This window comes from Calonectris borealis, chromosome 3 (genome assembly GCF_964195595.1).
Source record: "Calonectris borealis chromosome 3, bCalBor7.hap1.2, whole genome shotgun sequence".
Classification (NCBI taxonomy): domain Eukaryota; kingdom Metazoa; phylum Chordata; class Aves; order Procellariiformes; family Procellariidae; genus Calonectris; species Calonectris borealis.
The window spans coordinates 30,016,931-30,040,997 of record NC_134314.1 but is presented as its reverse complement, the minus strand read 5'-3'; the positions used below and the strand labels follow the sequence as shown (position 1 = coordinate 30,040,997).

The following is a 24,067-nucleotide window of genomic DNA, read 5'->3' as shown; positions in this document are numbered from 1 at the left end:
GAAGATTGGTCAGATATCTACAAAAGGCCTTTATTTACCAATGTATGCCAATGTTGTTCAACTTACTAAAAAAGTTTACAGAGGCTCAAGATTTGCTAAATAATGACCTCTGGACTATGGCACAGGGGGGCAAGTCCCTGACCATAATCAGAGTTGCAGGAAACAATCTGGCAACTGAATTCTTTTAAAGGCTCGGGGCGCATTTCATAGTCTAGAGGCTGAAGAGCCACAGGAGACTAGAATATTTTATAGCTATACCATCGCTATGTCCGTTTCCCCCATTGGACTGTCAGCCTAAATATAAACCCGTATATGAATATGGCCAAGAACAGCTCTTGGATCCTGAGGTTAACTGGAACTGCATGACTCATGCCCTTATGTCTAATCTCTTGTGCCTTCCAAAATGGGTTTGGCATATCTAAGCCATTTATTAGGAATGGTTCCTGGCCTGTGCTAAGCCCTGAACTGTGCCAAGGCATTGCTCAGTGGAATGCCACCTGGCATGTGGGCATGTACCAAACCCATGTCAGGCTCACCGGTGGAGGGAAGTGTTGTAATATCCACTATTGGCAAGGAAGAGTGATGGGCCATGAGTACACTGTTAGAGGGCCTCCCAAACTGATTTCATTATATGCCTTCAGTCCATTCATCTGTTGTGTGCATGGATGTTTCCATACCATTTTCTGGAGGTCTATCAGGGTATGAATCATCCTCACAAGCTTGATTAAAAGAACAGTAATGACAACATATAAATCTATTTGTGTAGTCTTGACCCAGAGGTATTTCAATGGATAGGGTAGAAACGCTAAGTATGTGTATTATAAGGCATTAGAGGCAGCACACTTAACTTCACTCTGTCCAGTTCCTTTCCTATTATAGATAATGAGTATTTAATTCAGTGGTTCAACCTCGAGGATGTTTGCTTCAAGTATGACAAATGATAAATGTCATTTGTGGAATCTGCTGATATTACCTGACTCAAGTAAATACGCAAAATTGCAGCACGATAATGATAAACATTCACTATATTCTCTGCTGCAGTATGTGCTGTACTTATTAACTACTTTTAACTCACATGGTTGTTTTTTATAGCCAAACCTCTTTTCTACAGTTGCAGATACAGTCTCAGAAACAGCACACTACAGAAAAAGCCTCTGATTCTTTCCTCCTCCTTCTAGGTATAGACAGTACTATTACCTCGGGAAGTGTGTAAGATATGAGCAGGTGTATGGGAGTAAGTCCTTTCCAGGACTACTGTGGTTTGCTTTATTGAAAACGTATCCAGATTACTTGTAACTTTTATAAATGCCATATATTAGGCAGCTACGTGTTTCCATTCTCCAATTGACCTATTAAGTGCTGAAAACCCCATTACATCTGCTCCGTAAAGACCCTTACAGACGGTAGGAAGGAACTCAGAAAGGCACTTTAGAGTGACCTGGTAACCCTCACTGTCTAAAAGTGTTTTCAGCAAGGTTTTGCTGCAGTTCTTTGAAAACTCTTTAACATTGATACCAATGCAATTTCCTTGAGAGCAATAGAAAAAGTATACTCAGTTCTTTTGCAATATTTTCTAACTTTTGTTGCTGTTATTTGAGACAAATTTTTTTAAATAAATAGGTTGGTCATCCTTAATTCAGCTCTGAAGTAGCAATATGAGCAAGAAAACAGAGTGAGCGTGTCTTGTAATCAGTCCAGTCTTACCTGGGACTGAAATACTATGACACATTTAATAATAATTGCATGACCATTGCATGATGTCATCCCAAGACACAGTTAAGGCTAGGTATTCAGGGCCTTCCATACCTTAGCATGCTTTTTACCTAAATCACCTACCCTGAATCATAACTTCCAATTATCATAGCTTTTTTATCTGGATATACAGAGTGGAAGGACATTTAACATTACTGGATCAAATCTTAAAGCTTATGAAAAGCCCTTCCACTAGCACCAGTTATAATAAGATTCAGAGATTAGTTTTACCTGGGATTTAAAATTGCATATTGGGTCCTCAGGAGATTTTCAAAAAAACTTTGTTATCTAACTCCCATTTAAGTCACAGGCTGTTTGGGTCACCTGTCTCTGTGAGCATTGATAAATGGCATGAGCTTGCACTGAGGAGAAATTTGGTATCAGAGGATCATCAGCAATAAGAGCAATAAGATGTGTAGGTGAAATATATAGCATCTATTTGCCTTTATGAATTTGACCCTAACTCCTTAGGCCATGAAAGAGAAGTTACTTAAACTGATTGCATGAGCTCCTAGGGTGTTAAACTAGAGATGAAGCAATGAAATAGAAAGTCTCTTCTAAGTTCCTGAAATATTTAGATGGTTCCCATTCATCTGTTTCTATCTGTTTAACTGTATTTATTTTTCCAAGTTTGGCAAAACTAAACCCCAAGCTTTCAAGTACAACTATTCCAAGAGTTCCCCTCGAGACCAGGAACACTAGTGTCATGAGTCTTGTAGGAATTTCTTTCTAATGAGGTTTTTAACTGTGATGGCAGACTAACAGCATTGAAATAGTTAGGACTACAGCCAGCTGGAACACTGTTACCGAAGTATTGAAGTACATCAGAGTGAAAACATTTTGCAGAAACGTGTTTAAGGATATACAAAGTTTTCTTTTCTTCAGAGGCAGGGAACCTTCTTACATATTACTATTGGTTTTGGGGTAACACCTAGAAACACTGGATATCCATGCCTAAGTTCATGCCTTGCCTGACGTGTAGGTGATTTGAGAAGAGGCTGATCCTAACTGAATATGATGTTGATTGTTGTTGCCACTTACCCTCTTCTTTATTCCTTTCATAAAAGTGTTTAAAAAGTTCTAACTTCATTATAACATGGGGAGAACCACATTGTGAAATAGTGATGAATTTTATGAAATGGAATTGTCAACCTCAGTCAACTTTTTTGAGAAATTCCTCCATTAATAACTGAATGTAAGGGCCTTGGCAAATTATCATAACCCAGCTAAATAAGTTGAATCATAAGTGGGTTTTAGCTATTATTTTTCTGGGAACAGAACCTGTTTAGAGATGGGAAGTGCATTGCAGGTTTAATAATAAGCCTATTACAGAGCAAGGTTTACTAGTAAATCCCTTGGCATTTCTACTTTCCTGCTAGCTATTCCTTGCAGCTTTTCTTCAGTAATGGAGATTTCTTTTATGCTGAAACTAAGTACTCTTTCTTGTCTAAATAATGTAAGGTGTTCCCATTGGTTGCAAATCAAGTACCTACTGTATCAAGGTATTTCATACTCGATTTCAGAATGAATGTTTTACAGCTTTTTAACATAAACCATAAATCTGTGAGGATGGTGCCACCTAATGTAAATAGAGAACATGACAACTATTTTCTGTTTATTTGACGTTGTTAAATTACTAGTTGGGATTGAAAGGTTAGGAATCTAGTATTCTTTTATTCCTTCTGAAGGCTATTCTGGCAGAGATTTCCATGGAATGGCTGAAAAGGTCTCATTCCTACAACATTCACTTCTATTCTGGTCTTTTTTCATCAATATGTTTTGAACGATTTCAAGTTTTTAAAACATATAAAATACAGAAGATGATTGACTAGAAATCTCTTAGGTTTAGCTGCATGCAACTCTCCTGGCTTCAGTCAGATTCATCTATCACCTGAGAACATTTTCAAACACCGCTGGAGGAGAAGAGAGCAGAATTTAGTAGATGCTCTGTCAACTGAGAAAAAACAAGGGAAAACGACTCAGAGAAAGCCTAACAGAGTAGCAGCTCTCTTGTGTCCTCCTTAACTATGCTCTTTCTACCTGCATTGCTGCAGACTTAAGCACAATCATGCCCAGTCACTGGTGTACACCTGTGTGCTTGCGTAGTGCCGCCGCCATTTGCACCAATGAAGCCTGCTCAGATTTTGAGAGTGTGTATTGTAGTTTGCAGCAATTTACATCTTCTGCATCGCAGTAGTTTCAGGTATTGAGTCTCAGCTCTGGCTGAACATAGTCAGAAATGTGTTTTAAAGAATCTTTTCCATAAGAGGAAAAGGGATTGTAAAGTTGTATAAAGGCAAGGAGAGATTAAGTACCTACCTTGAAGGAAGGTACCTACCTTATGGAGACCTACTTTCAGATGCTCTATTTCTTAGGCCATTTTTGGAAACTGTGGATCTGATATAAGCTGAGCTGTTTGATAGAGTGCTTTACAAGACATAGTGCCCTTGTCTTTTAACTTGTGTAAATGGGCTATATAATTCTGCACCTTTTTCCATGTAATCAAGCAAGCTCATTCAATCATAGTGATTTGGGTGAGGCTGAGTGTCTATATCACTTAGAGTGTTTTTTGGAACTTGTTTCTAAAATTATGGTAAGGATTCCTGATTAAAAAACATCCCAAGCACAGTTATGAATATATAAAGGATAAACATTGTGACTGCAGATGTACATTTTAATTAACTTGAAAGTCACATGTTTTCACTGATCCTCTTGCTCTTTCTCTCCCCAGGCTCATGTGTGGTGATTTTAGAGAGCTGAATAATGTTTTAGCACACAACTTTCATTAAAGCTGTCAAAAACATGCAGTTAATTCCCTGAGCTCAGCCTTGAAAACATAAAGGTTACTATTTAGCCCTGTATTTAAGAGCATGAACACTTTTAACTAGCTAAGGAACAACCATTGCTTCATGTGGTAAAAATCCCCTTTATATGAGTAGAATTATATTAAATGTTCAATATTACTGTGATATTCTTTGGATCTATAAAGAGAATCTCTTTATCGAAACATGAAGATGGATGAAAAAACAGAATATTCAGATGTCTGGGGACAGGACTTACAAGAATCAAAAATTCAGTCATTACACAGCTAGCAGGTAAAAGGGGTGCAGTATCATCTATACATACAAGTCATTAGATGAAAGAGGTTTTGAGACAACTATGAACTTTTTACGTTATCATTCATTGACCCCACTAATATGCATTGTAAGTAGTTTTTTCCTTCACATAGAAAGAATTAGCATCTTTATTGTGAAACCAGCCAACATGACTGGGGTTTGTGTTTTGCTTAACATACTCGTATCATTCTGTAGTTCAGCTGACCCTGGTACAGCAGAGACGGTTGTTGTGCCAGGCTATAAAATCCAAGAGAAGGATTTCTTTCCACATACAACACAGAGCATGTCTTCTTCTCGGTCTCTCACATCTCTTTTGGTTTGGCACAGAAAACTTCACTTGCATGTGAAGAGTATAATGCCCAATAGATTCCCAATTCAGTATAGTTTTATTTTTCCCCTCTTCTGCCTAAGTCATCTTTTCAGATGGACTAATACTCCACCTTTCTTATCTAACCTTTAAGAAGCTAAAAATGCTCCTTTTTGGGTATATCTAACTGTGGGACAAGAATGCTCTGCAGACCACTCATAGTCCTCATTGCTGGGTGTGCTCCTGGCTGTGTCCTGACTCTGTGTAAGGGCAAGAAGTGGGTGTATGTCATCCTCTCTTTGACCTTGTTTCTCCTCAAGGGAAACTTAGGTGTGTGGGTAGCAAAGGAGCTAAAGCAATAGTGCAGTAAGTACTCAGGTCTGCACTCTCTAGGCCAGATCAGTGCAGATCAGGTCGGAGTGGACTTAAAAGTGTCAACTGAGCCACTGAAATCGGCGAGCAGACCCATTAATATCAGTGGCAATCTGCACAAAACTGAATTTGGACACCATAAAATAAAAGTCATAAGTGATTTCATACACAGCATACAAACTTTTATTTACTAATTAAGGCTGGCTTAGCACAGGGTTTGACAAGAAAAACACAAAAATATAAACAAAAAAACCCTCCCCCTAAACCACCAAACTCTCAAAGAAACTCTTTCCTCTGGCACTGGATTAGAATTTCAAGGAAGCCTTGAAAACATAAGACAGAAATATATATTTTTAAATGAAAGCTGAGATTCTTAAATTGTCTTGCCCAGGGGCACTGGGGCTACAAGAAAATGCAAAAGCTGTTGTGACACCTGTCATAATATTCTTGAGTGCTGTTAATAATATGTCTTTACACTATTCCCTGTGGGAATTGGGGAAAACATGACATTTGTTTGATACCACTGATAAGTGAATCAGAACCGTATTCTGATTTTAGTGATCCCTAGAAAAAACTAGATTTTGGAGGCTGATTTTGGTTAAACTCATATAACTAGGCTTACATTTTTACAGCTGTGATCAGTTTGCCCATATATTCTTATGATTGATTTAGATTTCTTGCTCCTAATTAGGAAAGGATTTGTAGAAGAGATTAAACCTGGTGCTCCCTCTGTATAGAAGAGTCTCTCACTAGTGATATATAGAATTAAGCTTATATTTCTTATCTTTATCTGACCCAATGATCTTGTAATCAGTTTACATCAAGTGAACAATTTTAACAAGGAAGATTAAGCACCTTTTTCACTTATTCCTTTAGCAAGAGCAACTGTTGGCCTGATGTAGAATAAAATAGAATAGAATAGCTCCAGTTGGAAGGGACCTACAATGATCGTCTTGTCCTACTGCCTGACCACTTCAGGGCTGAGCAAAAGTTAAAGCATGTTGTTAAGGGCATTGTCCAAATGCCTCTTAAACACTGACAGGCTTGGGGCATCGACCACCTCTCTAGGAAGCCTGTTCCAGTGCTCGACCACCCTCTCGGTAAAGAAATGCTTCCTAATATCTAGTCTGAACCTGCAGTGATGCAGCTTTGAACCATTAAGCATTTGAACATGATTGTTTAAAGAATTGGTATGGAGGGCAGAATTGCATATTTAAATCCATTCAGGAACGAATTGAATTGAAGCCATATCTGCTGTACCCTAGATGAGTATGCTTTATTGAACAAATGAAAAGTATATGCTCCTTTCTGTCTGAATAACACAAATAATCTACCAGGGAAAGAGGAATAAGTACATATGAATACAACACGTAAACCAGAATGTTCTGTGCATGCAAATAGCGTAAAGGAGAATTTATTTTCATAGTGGACAGATTTACTGAGAAGGTAAAAATAAAGAATACTGGAGTTATGGTGCAATAGCACAAACACATCAAAAGATCTAGGTAATTAGGCTAATAAAGTTGGGGTCAAGTTTTAATCAGCAGAACTACAGAAGTTTAAAGTAAGCATAATCACCCAGTACAGAATTCCTCTGCAGCTGTAAAAGGCTAAAAATTGTTCCAGAGATAATCTTAAAGATAATTTCCCTTAGGTTTGTTTTAAGATTCCAGATGTTACCTGAGAAAGACCCTAAAGTTAGCAGATATAAAGATTTTTTTACAAACAAGTGCATTATGTGGGCAAATATGTACTTTTTTTTGTTTGATTTCTTTGACTTTTGCCAATTTGTAAGTACAAATTAAATTAGCAATTAATTTCTCCTTATAGATCATGTATATATGTACTTTTTGGACAGGCAATTAGAAAATTCAGAACTGGAGAATGGCTTGCATGAATATTGCTAATAGTCTCAGATTACATACTAAATTTCCTAATTTTCCTATGGTATACATCATTACTTTAAGTGATTTGCATAATTGTGTACTATGAAACCACTAGTTCCTCAGCAAAAATACTTGACAAGTCATCCTCTGGGCAGGCTGAAATATTTACACACTGCAAGGAGGTTGGATCAGTCTGTTCCTGTTGTACTTGAAGGATGTTTCTCCTTTTGCCGCTGTAATGCCATGGAGCACCTCTCATTGTAGTGTTAATGCATTTCAGTGGCAGCTTGCAGTCTTTGATTTAACCAGGGAGAATTTGGAAGCTGTGTTGGAGGCACATCTAAACTCTCTTCCTAAGCCTAAGTGGAAGGCCAAGGCAGTTAAGTGTCATTTTGCTCCTCTTTCTGCAGCAGGCAGGGCCGTGTGCATAGGAGTAACCCTGGAAAAATTGAAATGATTGAGGCATGATAGGCATCTTGCTTACCCGGAGAGCATGGAAGACATGTGAACAAAGGCAAAGGCCATAAGAGGTTGGAAGCCATAAAGGCCATAAGAGGACAATGAATTTTTCCCATCCTTCTGCTAAAATGGGACTGGTAGGCAAAATGTGAAAAGGCTCTTGAAGACTGACTGGATATGGAAAAGAAAAAGCTGTGGAGGGTGGTAGCAAGTAACAAGAGGTAATAAGAATCAAATCATGATGCACTGGTCATGGTCCATGCTGACAGCAGAAGGTAACCATTTAACCTTTTTCTAGCATGGGTTCATGGCCTCCCAAATTAGCATAGTTCTGGAATGAATTATCAAGATTTTACGCAGGATGCAGAGATCTGTAGTTACAGCACCTCAGCCTGTGTTGATGAGTCAAGTAAAATCTGTTGCATCTGCCAGGAATTTGCATGGTAAATTAATGTGGAAAATCCCAGCTGCCACAGAAGATGGTGTTGGTGCTTCTGTTGTGCAGTTTCTGTTGCGCAGCTTCTTCCAGTTCACCTCAGAGAGTGCATCATAGCTAGACAGCATTACAGGGATAGCTGTAAAACTGGAATACTATTACTAATGCTCACATGACATATTTTGCAGGATTAGAAATTCAAGCATTACCTGGATTTAATTTAATCCAGATTAATTACTAATTATAGTCTGCAGGGCCAGGTGGAGCCATAAGGTTCACTGGGAGGAGTGTCTTGCACCTTGCTTGCTGGTCTCTCTCCCCAGACCTCGTCACAGGTTGTGCCTCAGCATGGGGTAGGTGTGATGAGCTGCGAGGCAGCCTTCCTGCCTCGTGCCGTGCTGGAAGAGGCATGGGAAATCACCGACACAATTTTCTAGCTGCTGCACATCTCTGTGGCTCTTCACCCACTGCAACATCTGCCTTGTGGCAGTGTGTGACTGCCAGGCGAGTGAGCGTATATTGCCACCGTGGTGGCGAAGGAGGAGGAGGAAGGTGTATAGGGCAGAGCTAGGGGCACAGGAATTCTTATTCCAGCTGTGGTCTTATTTTGGTTCCGATTTAATATTCTTCATCGCCTGTCTAAAACCCTTAATATTATTCTGTAACTTGTTTTTTTTTTAAATTCTATGACAGCTCTTTGCAGGAGCAGGTAAAGTAGCATATGCTTTGCAAGTAAAAGCTGGTCTATGAGGAAAGACTTTTGGCGCAAGGCTCTATTTAATATATGAAGATCAGACTGGCTTCCAGACTGGAAGAGAAATTCTATTTTTGGTGGAGAATGAAAGCAAAAAATAAAGCAATAGAAAAAAGAAACAGAATAATTTCCAGTCACTTAATAAGACAGAGGAAGCAATGGAAAGAACGAAAAAAAAATTTGATTCCTCTTATTAGGAATGATACAGAGTTACAAGGGCTTGTCTGTTTGTGTAAGCTCTAATCATTTTTCTATTTTTATATTTTACTAGGTGGCAATATAAACTGGAATTTAACTATATCTGAAGTCTTTTGCAAATCTTGATGCTGAATAATACTTTATGTCAGTGGTGAAGAAATGGTGAAGAAAAAGACACTTTGTGCAAGACAAACTACAATGTTGTTTAGTAACGATGGCAAGGCACAGGGTTAGAGGTAAAACCAGAAATATATCCTGTTGGTGAAGGAACACATTAGGTTAGATTTTCCTGAAGGGATTTTGATGTTCCAATTTCTCCTTGTAATGTAACCTTTAGATATTAGTACAGAATTTTATAGATTTATGGTGGTGAGGGAGAGACTTAGTGAATATCTCGTTTTGCTGGCCATGTAATTTCCAGCCTTGGAACTGGGGAGCTCCAGGGTCTTTGTTCTCAAAAGCTCCTGAGATAGGTCTGTAAAAAATACATCTTAGCTTGTATGTCCATACAATACTGTGTAGTATGGATGTTAGTTGGCTCTAGCCAGCTGGCACCAGTTTGGAAATCTCCCCGTGTTATAAGAATACTATAAGTCTCTAAAAGGCCTTTTCTTTTTAAAGCTTCTGAAATTGGAGGGAACAATTTTCGATTTGAACTGTTTTCTCTGTTACCTATTTTAGCTGTCTTTAAGGAGAGGACTACTTCTGAAGCCAGTCAAGGTGCATAGGTGTCTTTTGGCATGGCTGACAGGATCAGAAATGGGAGTAACTGCATCCCATAAACTTTAGGTGATAAAAGAAAGTGATAAAATTATTCTGAGAAATTTTCCATGCCTATGAGCAGATGACAGGATGTAATCCTCCTTCCTCCAACCTGAGAAGCATTAGGCACTATCCAAGACCTATCCCAGACACAAAATCTATATCCTCTAAAGTTTCTTTTGAACAATTTAGGCATTTCAGGAGACCTACGGAAATTAACAGCTGAAGGTAACCTACACTAGTGAGGAGAAAACAAAGTTTCCTGGTAGGTGCCCTGAGGCCTGATTCTTCGCTGCTTAAAATGATTCTAATTCAGAGTATATAGAAATTTCCCCCTCTGGAAAACCAATCTGAATGGGAGGACAGTATAAGCAGTGATAATTTTAGCCTCTTTTTTGGAAAATACATGAAAAAAAACCCTGACATCAGTAGCTGGAGTCAGAAGTAATTCTAAGCTACGACGATGGTGAAGTTGTGTGTATGAAGGTTGCTGGCAGCTCGCCAGCAGAGAGCTCCCCTGAATTGACAGTTATTTGTCGCACTAGCTGTCATCAGAGAAGCTGTATCTCTTTTTTAGCTGCTGAAGAGCCGCTAATGGGATAATGAGCAGTTTGTACTTTCTCATTACCACTTATTCATCATAGACAGTGCATACAAAGTATCTGTAGTTAAAGTACTAAGTGATCACTTTTGTGATGTTTGGTCTGTGTCATATTTCCGAAATGTCTAGGTTTTTAGATTAGTATTTGATAAACTGTGGTTGAAGCACAGCATATTTCAATTAAGTAATTATGCAAACTCATGAAATCAGTTCTACATTTTAAAAGAAAGGGATCATTTTGCGTAAATCTCTGCTTCTCCAGAAAACACTCTTATGGGCTGTTCTTCTGAGGCTCCCTTTCCAGTGATGCTACAAAGAATGTATAGCTATCAAAATATTAGGTTACATGATATACACCCTTGAGGAACTGAGTTTAATAATAATGATGTTAAATACAATTTTGTAGCCAGTATAAGCTGGAAAAAAACATTTTTAGCGCAGAGGTATGCTAATGTTAAGATTGAAACCATCTCAAGGCTTTTTAGCAAGGAAGACAAACTAAATTTTGCTACACCTACCTGAAGGGATTAACGACTGGAAAAGGTGCTTCTGTAGTCAAGTGGAAAAGAAGGAGGGGAGGGAAGATGGGACAAGCAGCTGAAAGAGGAAGAGCCTGAGAGGCAGGTCTGCTCCAGCCCACCCATCTGCCAGGAACCGAGGTCAGTGGGATGGGAGTGGAGCGGATGTTTCTCACAGGTGCTTCTCTGATCAAGCAACAGTCATTACTCCATACTCTTTGACCCTTTCTTTGGTAACCAACACCAAAACCTTCTGTCCACCTTAATTTTCTAGGCTTATTAACTTTGCATCTTGATACTGGAAGCTGTTGCCTCATTTAACAATGGCCATTCACTCCGGGCACAGCTAAGTATAGTTATAAAAGACTTCTGTACAATTATAAACTTTTCTATACCTTATAATACACATACCTTTTACAGAAATGCCTCTCACGTGGAATTCAATGATAAATGTAAAATAAACATGAGCCCTATCTTCCCTCCTCCCTATTGGATACTAACAGAATACTTCTTCCTCTTAAGATGCCTTCCTCTCTGGGGCTTTTTTTGGAGAAAGACTGTAGAGAGGTTTGTTTTTATGAAGCAATACTCCCACATCCATGTGAAAGCAGGTTTTTGCAAAAGCTTTCTTACTTCAGAAAGAAAATGTCTTTCTGAATCCACCTGTAAAAGCCAGGATATTCCTCATGCAGATACAGTAAATTTGGCCTGATTTATCTTATTTGCCAAAGGTGGGAAGACGATGAGTATTACTGAACAAACTGTGCTCTTTGCAGTAGTCTGTGTATTGTGGTAGATATGAAATGGGCTTCCACCAGTTTCTGGATCAGATTCTCAGCTTCTTTGATCAGCACAGTTCTACTGAAACCAGCAGCCTCTCGCAGGCACGTGTTCACAGAGAACCCTCTCCCTCTCCTCTTTCACTCTGTCCAGAAAATGAAATGAAACAAAACAGTGCTGTTTTCAGGAGGATCTAATAGGCACTTGAGATGGAAATAGCTGATCCTTCCAGTCCTAATGAAAAGATCATAGAATCATAGAATCATATAGAATCATAGAATCATTATTCATTACTAATGGTGTTTGCCAGACTGGTGCCGCAAAAACTACACTCTTTAAGGCACAAGTTGTTCTTTCTTGTCTTTATGTTCTGTGTAGCAGAACAGAGTAGAACAGAATACAAGGTATGGTAAAAATGATTTGTACTTGCAAAAATGTAATGAAGTTCATCAAAAATATGTATAAATGAATCAGATATACAATTATAGATTAACTTAGGCTGGATAGCATCTGTGGTAGTCATCAGGTTTGATCTGCCACTTAAATCAGGTTCAAATCTGAAGTTGTATCAGGTTACTCAGGGCCTTGTACAGTCAAGTTCTGAATATCTCCAAGGATGGAGATTCCACACAACCTGTGCCAGTGTTTGACCACGCTTGTTGTGAAGAATATTTTTCTTGCTCTGGTGAATGAGATTTTTAACCTGAAGTGTGTCTTTTTCAAAATATGAGCTGAGATTGTTCAGGCTTGCATTCAAAATGGAAAAAATGGAGAGCCAGAAGACTTGTTTCTGCCTGGCCTCTGTTTCTCAGAGTATTTGGTCTGAGTAGTCCTGCTCAGATTTGTTCTCCTCTTGGTACAGCTCATCACAACATAGACTGACAAGCAACTCTGCCACAGCAAGCTATAGTTCTATGACACCTGTACGTTGCCTAAAAAGGGGATCTGTGCAATTGTGCTAACTGTTGTGTGATGACAGTCTGAGGGCAACTTTTTGGAAAAAGTATTCTGCAAGCAAAATGCTGACTTCCATCCCATCTGTCTTGCAGGAACCCAGTCCTATAGAGTGTATTGGGTGTTGATTTTTTTAATGTCTGTGTGACAAAATGTCAAGTCTTGTAAGTAAGCCCATTTCTTGAATACTAATAAACTTCCAGTTGTTGCCTACTCTGCTCTGAGACAAGTGGGGCAGGTCAGAACAGGGGCAGTTATAGAAATTGTGCAGACGGGGTCACAAAGTTAGGAGCTGTGGCCTTTCAGTGCCTCCAAGATGAAGAAGGATTTTCAGAATCATAGTTTAGGACTAGGGCACCTGTATTTTTTAATTTCACTGGAGATGCCTAAGATTTTTGTGAACTATAACTCCTAACCCATAGACATTAGTTTGATGGGGTAATTTTAACAAACTTGATTTTTAAAATTTTTTATTTTTTAGAAGTGTAAAAAATTGCCAAACCTGCATTTTTGCAAGGTTAAATGCCATTCTTAATAGAATGCTTACTTGAGTTTATTGAGTGACCAGTTGTCCGGAAGGGCTGCTGTAACCATACACAATACGCTCATCCTGTAATGTTATGTCAGCTAAAGGAACTTGAATGAATGAATTGTCAGTTAAACACAGTCCTTTAATTCATGTTAAACCTGATAAATAAAAAAGCATAAGAAAGAAAAGCTTAAATATCTAATCTCTGAAATATTTTTAGAGACCTAATGCAAAAAAAGACCCCTTCCCCCAATTCTAATACAACCAGATCTACCAATATTAATTAACAACATACAAGCATCTAGAATAACAGGCTAGTACTGCATGTTGTTCTTGCAATGTGCTGTGCCTTTCAAATCCCTGTCCATGTGCCTCAATAACGTACTGTTGTTATAATGCCCAATATAGGTTTTACCTCGAAGGAGCCTAACAATAGCTTCTATTCCAGAACAGAAATGGCTTGTTACAGGACAAAAGCCTTTTGTGAGGAAAAAAGTTGAGCAAAACATTTTTATACTCAGTTGTCTTTGTTTCCAGGCAGGCAGGCAGCTAGTAATGTGCATTTGTCAGTTTACTACTTTAACGTTGTTCCAGAAAGTGGTGCTCTTGGCTGTGACACGTTGGGGTTGGTCTTTATGGTTCATCATCTGCGTGGCTTTCTGGGAAAAGAACTTTACAGCAATTCTGTTTTAACTAACCTTTATTGTATCTGTGCCTATAAATATGGGATGTCTTTCTACTAGATTTTTACTAGTCCATTTCTAATGGTGACCTGAACTAGAATGAAGTGGACATGAACAAAAAGGGTCTTACTCAGCAGGTAAGAGACTGATTGTGAATGATCTCTGAGCAGATCCGCTGATATAAAATACTTTTTGCATCCATTTCAAGATTTCAAGTGAGTGAATATTTATTGTGGATTGTGTGCAAGGCTCTTCATGCGTGTATGTTGAGCATGGTATAATTTTGAAGCAAATGCAGGTCAAAGAAAGGCTTCTTGTTCAAGCCAAAAAAACCCCATTTGCTTTAGGAAGCAAATCTAACACATTTTAACTATGTCTTTCATTTATAATTCTATCAAAAGTAACAGAAATAGAGGTCTAAAATCCCATTAATATTTGCGGGAAAACAGTTTGGCTTCATTAATGTGAATGAAAGCAGTACAATTTGTGGACCAGAGTCTGACCTGAATTAAAAAGTGACACTCTTGAGTCAGGCTACTGACCTAAGCGGAGCTGCTCAGTTTCTATATGAGTGTATTTTAAAACAGATTCTGGTCCTGAAGTTGTAATATATACTTTCAATAAAGTAAAAAAAAAAAAAAAGTGTACCTATTATTTTGAGTAGTGTCCAGAAGATCTCATTGTGAAAACATGAAATTAAAACGTTTCATTAAAAATATTGAGAAAGATGTAATGTGGCTTGGAAGTGATGGTGCAGGCAGATTTCCTGAGGTTACTAGACATTTTTATCAAGGTGAACAAATGGATACTTTATATGCCAGAGATGCACCTACTCTGAGTCACTGACTGCCTCCCAGACCATCTTTGTATATGAAATGAGTCATAGAAATTAGACATAAAAGTCTTGTAGATCATTAAGTCCATTCCCTTGCAAATGTCTTCCTGAGGACTAGTCAACTGTTAAATGGACCCTGCTTTTAGATCTCATTTACACTGCTGCAAATTGGAGATGACACCGCCAGTGTACTTTTGTGGCCCCAAATCACTGTGAAGGCAGGATCAGCTTCTTCGTTTTGAGATTCTATCTTACTTTAGGGATTTTTTTTTTTTACATGGTGCAGGTGGTATAGTCCAAGGGAAAGTATTTGTAAATAACCTTGCCACAAGGACAACTCTGTTGCTTTGAGGCAACAGGAGAATCTATAGCCTTGAAGAGCTCATCTAATAATTGCGTACATAGCATGAAGGCTTTGGATGGGAGTAGCAGATAAAGGCAGATGTCAGATGTGAAAATAAGTGACACAATATTGTGAGGTAAACTCATTCCATTCATTTTCACATGAAGTACATCAATAATCTTGAGTATATTTAAAAGTTTCAAAGAAGGAAGGAGACTTTGCTTCTCCTCCTAACATTACCACACATCTTCCTGTGACCTACGGCAAGTTTGTGCTTCAGCTTCTCCAACTGCAAAATAATCACATGTACCTAATATTTATGCCACTTGCAGGTCCTTCACCGGGAGGTTTTTGTAGCAGTAAATCACTCTCAAAGAACCACTTCATTAAACAAGGTCACTGAGGGAGAAATTAGTCACAGCAATACCTTGACAATGTGCTGTGATCTTCATGTCTCTAGCTTACAAGCCACCGGTGACTGTTTATCGTAGCGCACATTGTTTTAACACTGCGTGCAAGAGCCAAAACCCCTCTCTGTGCCTGGAGCTACTCCATGGAAATAGCTGTGTTGTCCTCCCTACGACTCCATGGGCCAGATTCCCTCCTGCTACAAATCTGTGTAGCTCCAGTGACTCCAGTGAAGCTGCATTAATTCCCAGCAGCAAAAAATTTGTTCCTGCGTCCTCTGCTCCTTCGCTGCCTGGTTACTGAGGGAGCAGCTGGGCAATGCTTTCCATCTGTCAGGGGAAGGGGCAGAGAAAGCACTTGGGCATGGGCATGCTTTATAGGCACTGTTGTCTAAGATCTCAAGCAGCATCTCTTGTGAAGACCTGACTTCTAGTTTTTGAGATTCATTACCACATGAAAAGATTAATTAAACTTGACTTTACCAACCTAGGGAAGCTGTAAAGGGTAACCTAGTAACAGCCAAAGTGGCTCAGAGAAAGTTCCTCAGCATTTACAATTCCATAGCAATTGAAATACCTTGAGAAACTGTGTTACTTTTGAAAGTAACAATGTGAATAGTATCACATGTCAACATAATTTGAACAATATTTTTAGATTTTTTAGGTTGGAAATATTTCATTTCAGTTTTTCAACATTTTTTTATATTATAGAAAAACCAAAGTCAAACCTAAGTGAAGCAGTTTAACTTTTCAGAAATAAAAAATTCAGCCAACCAAACCATACACATTTTTGACTTTTCTGTTTAGGAGGATTTTTTTAGTTTCCCATACTTTTCTAATTCTTAGTTATACCAGATTTTGATATTTTGGCATTCTTTGCAAAATTAATCTTTTGTTCTTTAGCAACAACTCAGGAAGATCATCACAATTTGACCTCTTAACAATCAGTTAAAATAATGGCTAAGGTTGGTTAATGATCTGAACCAAAAGAGAAAACAAGAATGTGACTGAGACCCCAGTGCATTCTGCTGAGTGGCTGCATCACCTTTTTGGGTAGCCAGCAGCAGGAACGTTGGGTTATCATGTTGATTAGATAGATAAAAGCTCCTGCTAGAGTTGCACCTTGCCTCTTTCACCTTTTTCTGTGATAGAAGTCCTTCTGTAGCTATTCATCTACAGTTACTCAGAGCATCTTTTAAACTAACTCCCTTACTCCCTTTTTTTCCTTTCAAATGCTATAGTGTGAGTTTCTCTTTCTCATTTCCCTCTTTCTGTCAATACATTTTTGAGAGAGGTTTATAAACCTCGATAGTACTTGCAATCTTGCCTGAAGTCATGAAGCAAACAAAAAGTAGGAGAAAAATAGAAGGTCCCCTCTGCAGCTCTGAATTTGTCTCATAGAACATTACAGATATATTTTCAGTCACCTATAAAATCATTTTAAGGCAAAAGTTCAAGAATTGCCTTTGGATTTTCACCTGTTTCACACATCAGAAATCTCAGCACTTATTATTCCTCCCAAAGGCAACACTTTACATTTCCAAAGGTTCTCAGCTTGCCAATCGGCAGGTTTACAGATAACTGCCTTTTGGCAGTGCTGTATTTCATAGTGCAGTTAATGTTCCACTTCAGAGCTTGTACAAAGCCTAAAAGTGAACACAAACTGATTAAGAAAAATGGCTTTAGATGTATGTTTTCTGTGTTACCACAAGATATAAAATGTCTATCACCTGTAGAAGCCTGATGGCATGCCAGAAGTGGCATGTAATTGGGTTAAGTAGAGCAAGCAATTTCATCTGCACTGTGCTGAAATATTTGCTTGCTGATACTGTCCTCTATTCTCTCCTCTTCCTACCTGCATGATGGCCTTAATATGCTGCTGTAATGCACAAGTGTAGCCCTTATGCTCTGTTCATAGTCACAGACGTCCAGACTCTTGTGTACCCGAAGTGATACAGTAGGTATCTAGCAAAGACAAGCAAAGCCCTTATTTGTATGAGTTGAGATTATCCATAATGGGAAACGAAGTCTGATCCACCCCTACTCTTCCTGCCTGTTGTAGGACTTGCGCTGGTCTTCCTCTACCGAAACCTTACCAGGTGCAAACCCCCAGTGCAGAGGGGATGGGTGTACCAGCACGAGTTGCAGCACTGGGGCAAGAACTCCTGGTGGAAATCAGAACTTGGGGGAATACCAATACCTATCAATGCTGGTTAACACCAGATACATCTTTTAGAAAGAAAATCTGAATCTCAGATTTGTGGCATAATGTGGCCCACACTGTTTATATTTTGGACCTAATCTTTCTGGCAAGAATATTTGACTCACCACCCGAGTGTTCACTTGCTAAGAAAGAGAAGCAAATTTTGAAACTTTTAAGACCTCTGATAGGGTGCCAGTAAATATCTGAAAACAAACAAACAAAAATTGAATGATACTGAAACAAATGCTGGCTAAAAGAACTTTCAAGTAGCTTTAGTATCTCCTCTTATTATTGCCACACAGCAACAAAAATGTAGGAATGTTCAGCAATGAAATAAAAAATAATCAGAACTTTTTCCATATTAATGCCATGACGGTTTTGCTTTCCCTTCAGCACAGCAGGACACATGGTTCCATGAAATTAAGTCATGATCTGTATCCAGCTCACTTGCACCATAACTCTTTCAAGCTGACATTTTACTTAATTATCCCTGTCTTCTGTAAACAAAACTTGCTAGAAATAAAAAGTTGAAGAGATATTTTTTAAATCCTATTTCCTGGGTTCTCTCCCCTCTGTGCCCAAGTACTAGGCCTTTTCTGATGGCAAACACCACATGAACTCATAGACAGTAAGGCTGTGTCATAACTCATGCATATGACTGTCTCTAATATGAAGGGATGTTGTATTTGTCCTTGCAACAAATCCAGCACCGTTTAATTCACTGCAGAAAATACTGTGAATGACTTATAAATGAAAGTCCATAAATGTCTGAGTATATTTAGAAATAAAGAGTCATTCTCATGCAGAAAGTCACAGTGTACCTTGTGCTGAGGATCTTAAGTAATGCATAGGTTGCTCTGTATAAGAGTTTTTTTTTTAATTTGAAGGTAAAAATTATAACTGTTTTTGTTTAAGAGCAACGGGTGCAGTATCTCTTTCAGGTCTATGATCAAAATGCAGTACCACACTCTCAATTTCTTTATGGAAAATAAACCCTTTGTGGAATACTACAACCACATTAGTTATTAGAGTTCTATTGCAAACAAATGTTTCCATTAATAAATTTACAAGTGGTCAGTCCTTATTCTGCTCATCTCTGTTCAGAAGGAATTTGTTTTGGTAAGGTTTATAATGTGAGGATGATACCTTGTGTTCATGAAACCATTTAGAATGGCTAATTATGGCAACAGGCAGTTTTCTGATGTTTTGCTTTTGATACATGAACTCTGTCTGATTTCAGTATGTAGGTGTTTGTCGTGGTTTAACCTGGCAGGCAGCCAAATACCACGCAGCCGCTCGCTCACTCCCCCCGCCCCCCCAGCGGGACGGGGAGAGAATCGGAAGGGTAAGAGTGAGAAAAACTCGTGGGTTGAGATAAAGACAGTTTAATAGAACAGAAAAGGGAAAATAATGATAATAAATAATGATAGAATATACAAAATGAGTGATGCACAATGCAATTGCTCACCACCCGCGCTGACCGATAACCAAGTAGCGATCGGTACTTCCTGGATCACGCCTACCATTTATATACTGAGCATGACATCACATGGTATGGAATACCCCATTAGCCAGCTGGGCTGCCTGTCCTGATTATGTTCCCTCCCATCTTGTGTACCTAGCTCAGTCAGTAGGCACGGGAGCTGTCCTTGGACTAGGAGGGCACTTAGCAACAACTGAAAACATCGGTGTGTTATCAACATTCTTCTCGTACTAAATCCAAAACACAGCACTAAGAAGAAATTTAACCCTATCCCAGCCGAAACCAGGACAGTGTTACACGAAAGGATGTGCTCATCTTTCCTTCAGACATTATGCTGAACATTTTTCAGAGATCTACAATAGGAACAACAGGCAAGAATTTAGTCTAACATTAATATTTGCAATGGTTGTCTTTGAGCACAGAGTGTGGGAATACATTATAAAGCAGAAATGCAGATAGTGTTATGATTATGTCACTGGCTTCAAGGTATTCAAAGGAAACAAAAGAATTCTGAAAACTTCATAAAGTGGAAATCAGGATATTTTAATGATGACAACCTCTGCCACAAAAGATATTTAAGTAAATGTTTTTCATAAATTCATTAGAAAATACAATCTTTTTACGACTATAGCTTTCATAGCTGGCACTCTTCTCTCCTTTCTCTCAGAAAATAATTTTATATGTCTAGAAATTTAAGTTGATGCCTCTTTTATTTCAAAATTACTTGGGTTTTTCCATCTGGCAAACACTGGTTCCTCTACCCCTACTGTTTCTCCCCCAGCTTCATTTACTTTCTTGTATTACTAATGGAGATTTTAAAATTCTCCATTATAATTCTCTGTTATAAGTTGGTTTTGCCTGCTTCGTTATTCAGGAATGTTCCTTCATTACATTTATATTCCATAATGATGCAGAGCTATAGGAATTAGGCCTATTCTGCGTGGGTGTAGAGGTATCAGCAATACACTCAGAATTATATTATGAGGTATTGTAGGGTGTATTATAGGAATAAACCAAAGCCTTTTGATGAGGAAATGGATTCATTAAAAACTGAGTGTTAAAACTGAGGTAAGCAAGGATTTCTGTTGTGAATCAGCCAGTAACTGTGTTTGATTGCAAGTGGGCATCACAAGCATGTCACTGTCGAGACATGTGCATGGGACTTACAGGCACGGAGTGGCTTGTCCTCCCTATAGAGCTGGCAGCCAGCTGCCTTCCACGCTGACAGCAATGCCCCGGCGAGCTCCCAAAGTAGTGGTAAGTACAGCACGTTGCAGAAATTTAGAGCAAGGGGAAGAGAGGAAGGAAATATTTCTGTGAGCTCTGTGTTAGGAGAGAAGTCATAAGCCTTTTTTGACTAGATAATGATGGAAAATAGCATAATGAGAAAATAGAGAAAATAGGGAAAATAAGGAGGAATGATATAGAAAAAGGGAGGTGTTAATGACCTTAATGGAGGCCATGTAACTGTTTCCTTCCATACGCACATCAGACGCTGCTGCCTTTTCTTCTACGTGCTTTTGTCTGCCAACAGGAATCTCTTTTGCTTTACCCAGACTGGCATTCACTTTGCTTTTGTGCAGATCCCTACTTCTTCTGGAAATTCAGAAATTGGAGAGAGTGTCGATTATTCCTTTGTGGAAAAGGTGAAGAACGGTCTCATTCAGAGGATATCTTTTGATTTCCCAGTGTTTTTACAGGTGTTAATTCCAGCCCAACACAAGCAAACAAAGGACTGTTGGTTAAGCTACCGAGTCTTAAATACGTGCTTGAGTAGGTATTCATAAGCAATACAACAATTTGTGATTGGCTATGGAGTGATTTATGTATTACGGAGTCTTTTTTAAGACATTGTGAGATGGAGAATTCAATCCCTACCTTGATAGTTTGTGGAATAATTAATCACACACCATATTAAAATGTCTGCTATTTTTTAATTTGAATTTATCTGTTTTTGATTTCCTGTCCTTTTCTCTGTCACCATCAGATTAATCACACTTGTGGTAGGATCAGATACTTAGAAGGGATGATAATCCAGACACTTTTTTATATTCTTTGGGATAATGCTAGCAGATTAATTTTTGCAGCAGCTCCTTTTTGCACCTTCTCCACGTGTTTACATCCATTTTAAAATCTGCTCCCAGCACCACAATATAAGTCATATCAATACCATATATAAAGGTAAACATCATCTTCTGGTTCTTTCCTATTTACACATCCAAATATGGGTTTGTTCTTTTGACCACTGCCCTGGAAGTTCAGTTATTTGGCCAAACTAGATCCTGAAATTCATTTAAAAGCTGTTTATTTTCAAGTTTCACTCCCCATACTTATAAGGTTTGCCAGTGTTTTGTGTTTCAGGGCAATAAATTTCCTTTATAAATACAAATGCTTTTAATATGAGCCAGAATATACTTAAATGTAATTATTAAAATACATTTTTTTCACATTTAAAGGGCACGTTTGACAAATGATGTCACACAGTGTACAATGTCTTATATTTTAATCTACTAAATCTGCCTAAAAACTATATTATGAAGGTATTTTCACCAATTTTGTTCTAAAACATAAGAAAAATAATTCTGTGAGAATTGTTTTAATCAAAATAGCAGAATTTGAGGGTCAGTAAATGTCTACAGAGCCCTCCATCAGCAAGAAGTAATGGAAGTGCTACAAGGTAAATGCAGCTGGTGGTAGTACTCCATTGCCATGTTCTGTTTCATTCATGCATGTTATTTGGTTGTATATCTCATTGCTGGTTACAGAACACATCTGAAAGTGACGATGAAGTTGATGGCAACAATATATGTGGTTTCAGAAAGAAAAAAGGAGTCAAAGGTCCTACAAAGCATGCTCCTCCTTTAGAAAATGAGAAGATGGAGCTGTCCCACACCTCAAAAATCCCAGATCCTTGTCCCCTTCGAGCAACCACTTGTTGCTCAGAACCACCATCAGACCAGCCTCTTCAAAACCCGGCTAGCTTTCCTCCAGTACAAAAGGACAGAGCAGGTCGTGACAGTTCCCATACTGGCAGCGATGTGAGAGAAGACATGTCTGGAGAAACACCAGAAATCCAGGAAAATGCTGACACTGGGAAAAGAGTAATAGGAAAGATGCACGAGGAAACAGATACACCAGCTAAAACGGAGCTGCCCATGGGTGTGCAACCTGTGAGGAGCGCAGGGAAAGCTGGCTGCGCAGAGGCAGCGCGCAGGGGAGATGGCAGTGAGAAGGCAGAGAGTAAGCAAGAAGAACGGGGTGAGATGGCAGAAAATGTCGTCAAGTTTCACATGACAAAGGCGGGCTCCCTGGGCAGTACTGTAACCACACAAGGAAGCGGTACTGTAGAGTCCTTCACAGGGGCACCTGACATTTCTAAACGAAGTTTGCAAGAGTTGAAGAACCTGCTGAGTGAAGGTCCTCTGCCTGATTATGGGCCCAATTACAGTGGCAAGGCGGGTGGCACTTTTTCTCAGAAAAATTTGAAGCCCCGGGAGAAAACAGCTGACAAGCAGGGCCGACCCTTTGAGACTTTTAGTCCCCATTTTGGAGAGGAGAATCGAAAGTACCACAGCTTCCACAAGGAGGGAGTTGGGCAGCAGAGCAAACCTCTTCTGGTCCTCAGCTCTGCTGGGTCTGATCAGCAGCAACCCGCGGGAAGCGACATGGATCAACTTGTTCTGAGATTACCGGCAGCTTCTACACATGCAGAAAGCACGGCTCCCGAGATCCAGTTTGACTCCTCCGCAGGCCATCCCGGTAAGGATATTTAAACATCACCTGCTGTCCTCCTGTTAAAGAAAATGCTACTGTTGTTTTGTGGAGTTTTGTTAAGCTGCAAACTTTGGTCAGAACTAGCACATGAGAGAATTGACACCTGTGGTTTCTGTGTGGATCAGAAGTTGTACTCTACACCTATGCTGCTTTTTTTTTTTCTTAAGTACGACATTTATGAAGCCCAGCTGCCTGCCAAAAACTGCCATGCACAAGTGGTCATGTCTTTTTCACTAAAACTGAAATATTTCCTCATTTAAACTGAGCTCAGGCAATATTTCCCAAAGGTCTGCTAGACACTGCAAAGCTCTGATGGTGTCTGGGCTTCTTAAAATTTCCTTTTTGTTAACATTTCCAGCAGTGGAAATTGCTCCCATGTAGGGATGATGTTTTCAATTATCCGTCCTGTGAGAGGACTGGAATGCAAAAACATCTAATATAAACTATAGGGGAAAAAAAGCAAATGAGGCAGAGAACTTTCACTTATCTTCATGCTGTTCAATAAGTCCATTTTGGAAGTGTTTATAGAGCCAATTAATTGCTACTAATAGGCTATGGTTTCTTTGAAACTGTAAAGGCTATAATTCTGGGCTAGCTGGATCAGCAAACTGAAAGCTACTATTAGCTATGATAATGTAATGGGCTTGAGCAGTTCATTGTTTTGTGTCTGTTCCAGGAAGCACACAAACAACAATTTGCCAGTTGAATAGATATCACATTAATAAATTTCCAGGAGCATGAGGCTCAGATCATATTATCAGCTTTTCAGGATAGATATCTTACCCTCTGACTTATCTCACAAGACAAGAAATATGAATCTTACCTCTTCATTGATAAAATACCTTGTCCATCATTAACTACATAATAAAATATAATGATAGCAATTAAATTTGTACAACAATATTAAGTTATCTT

At 38.9% G+C, this 24,067-nt stretch overlaps 1 protein-coding gene across 3 annotated transcripts in view; it reads left to right on the top strand.

The window, feature by feature from the left end:
- Positions 1-24,067, top strand: part of LGSN (lengsin, lens protein with glutamine synthetase domain) — a 66,191-nt gene that overhangs the window by 27,786 nt on the left and 14,338 nt on the right. The window contains exons 1-3 of one of the 3 annotated variants that reach the window (XM_075145265.1): positions 14,218-14,244; positions 20,962-21,024; positions 22,144-23,137. In XM_075145265.1, coding sequence (XP_075001366.1) covers positions 14,218-14,244; positions 20,962-21,024; positions 22,144-23,137 — 1,084 coding nt within the window. Of the gene's footprint in view, positions 1-14,217; positions 14,245-20,961; positions 21,025-22,143; positions 23,138-24,067 lie in introns of those variants that run through there. The other 2 variants (XM_075145266.1, XM_075145264.1) reach the window with 2 other exon arrangements.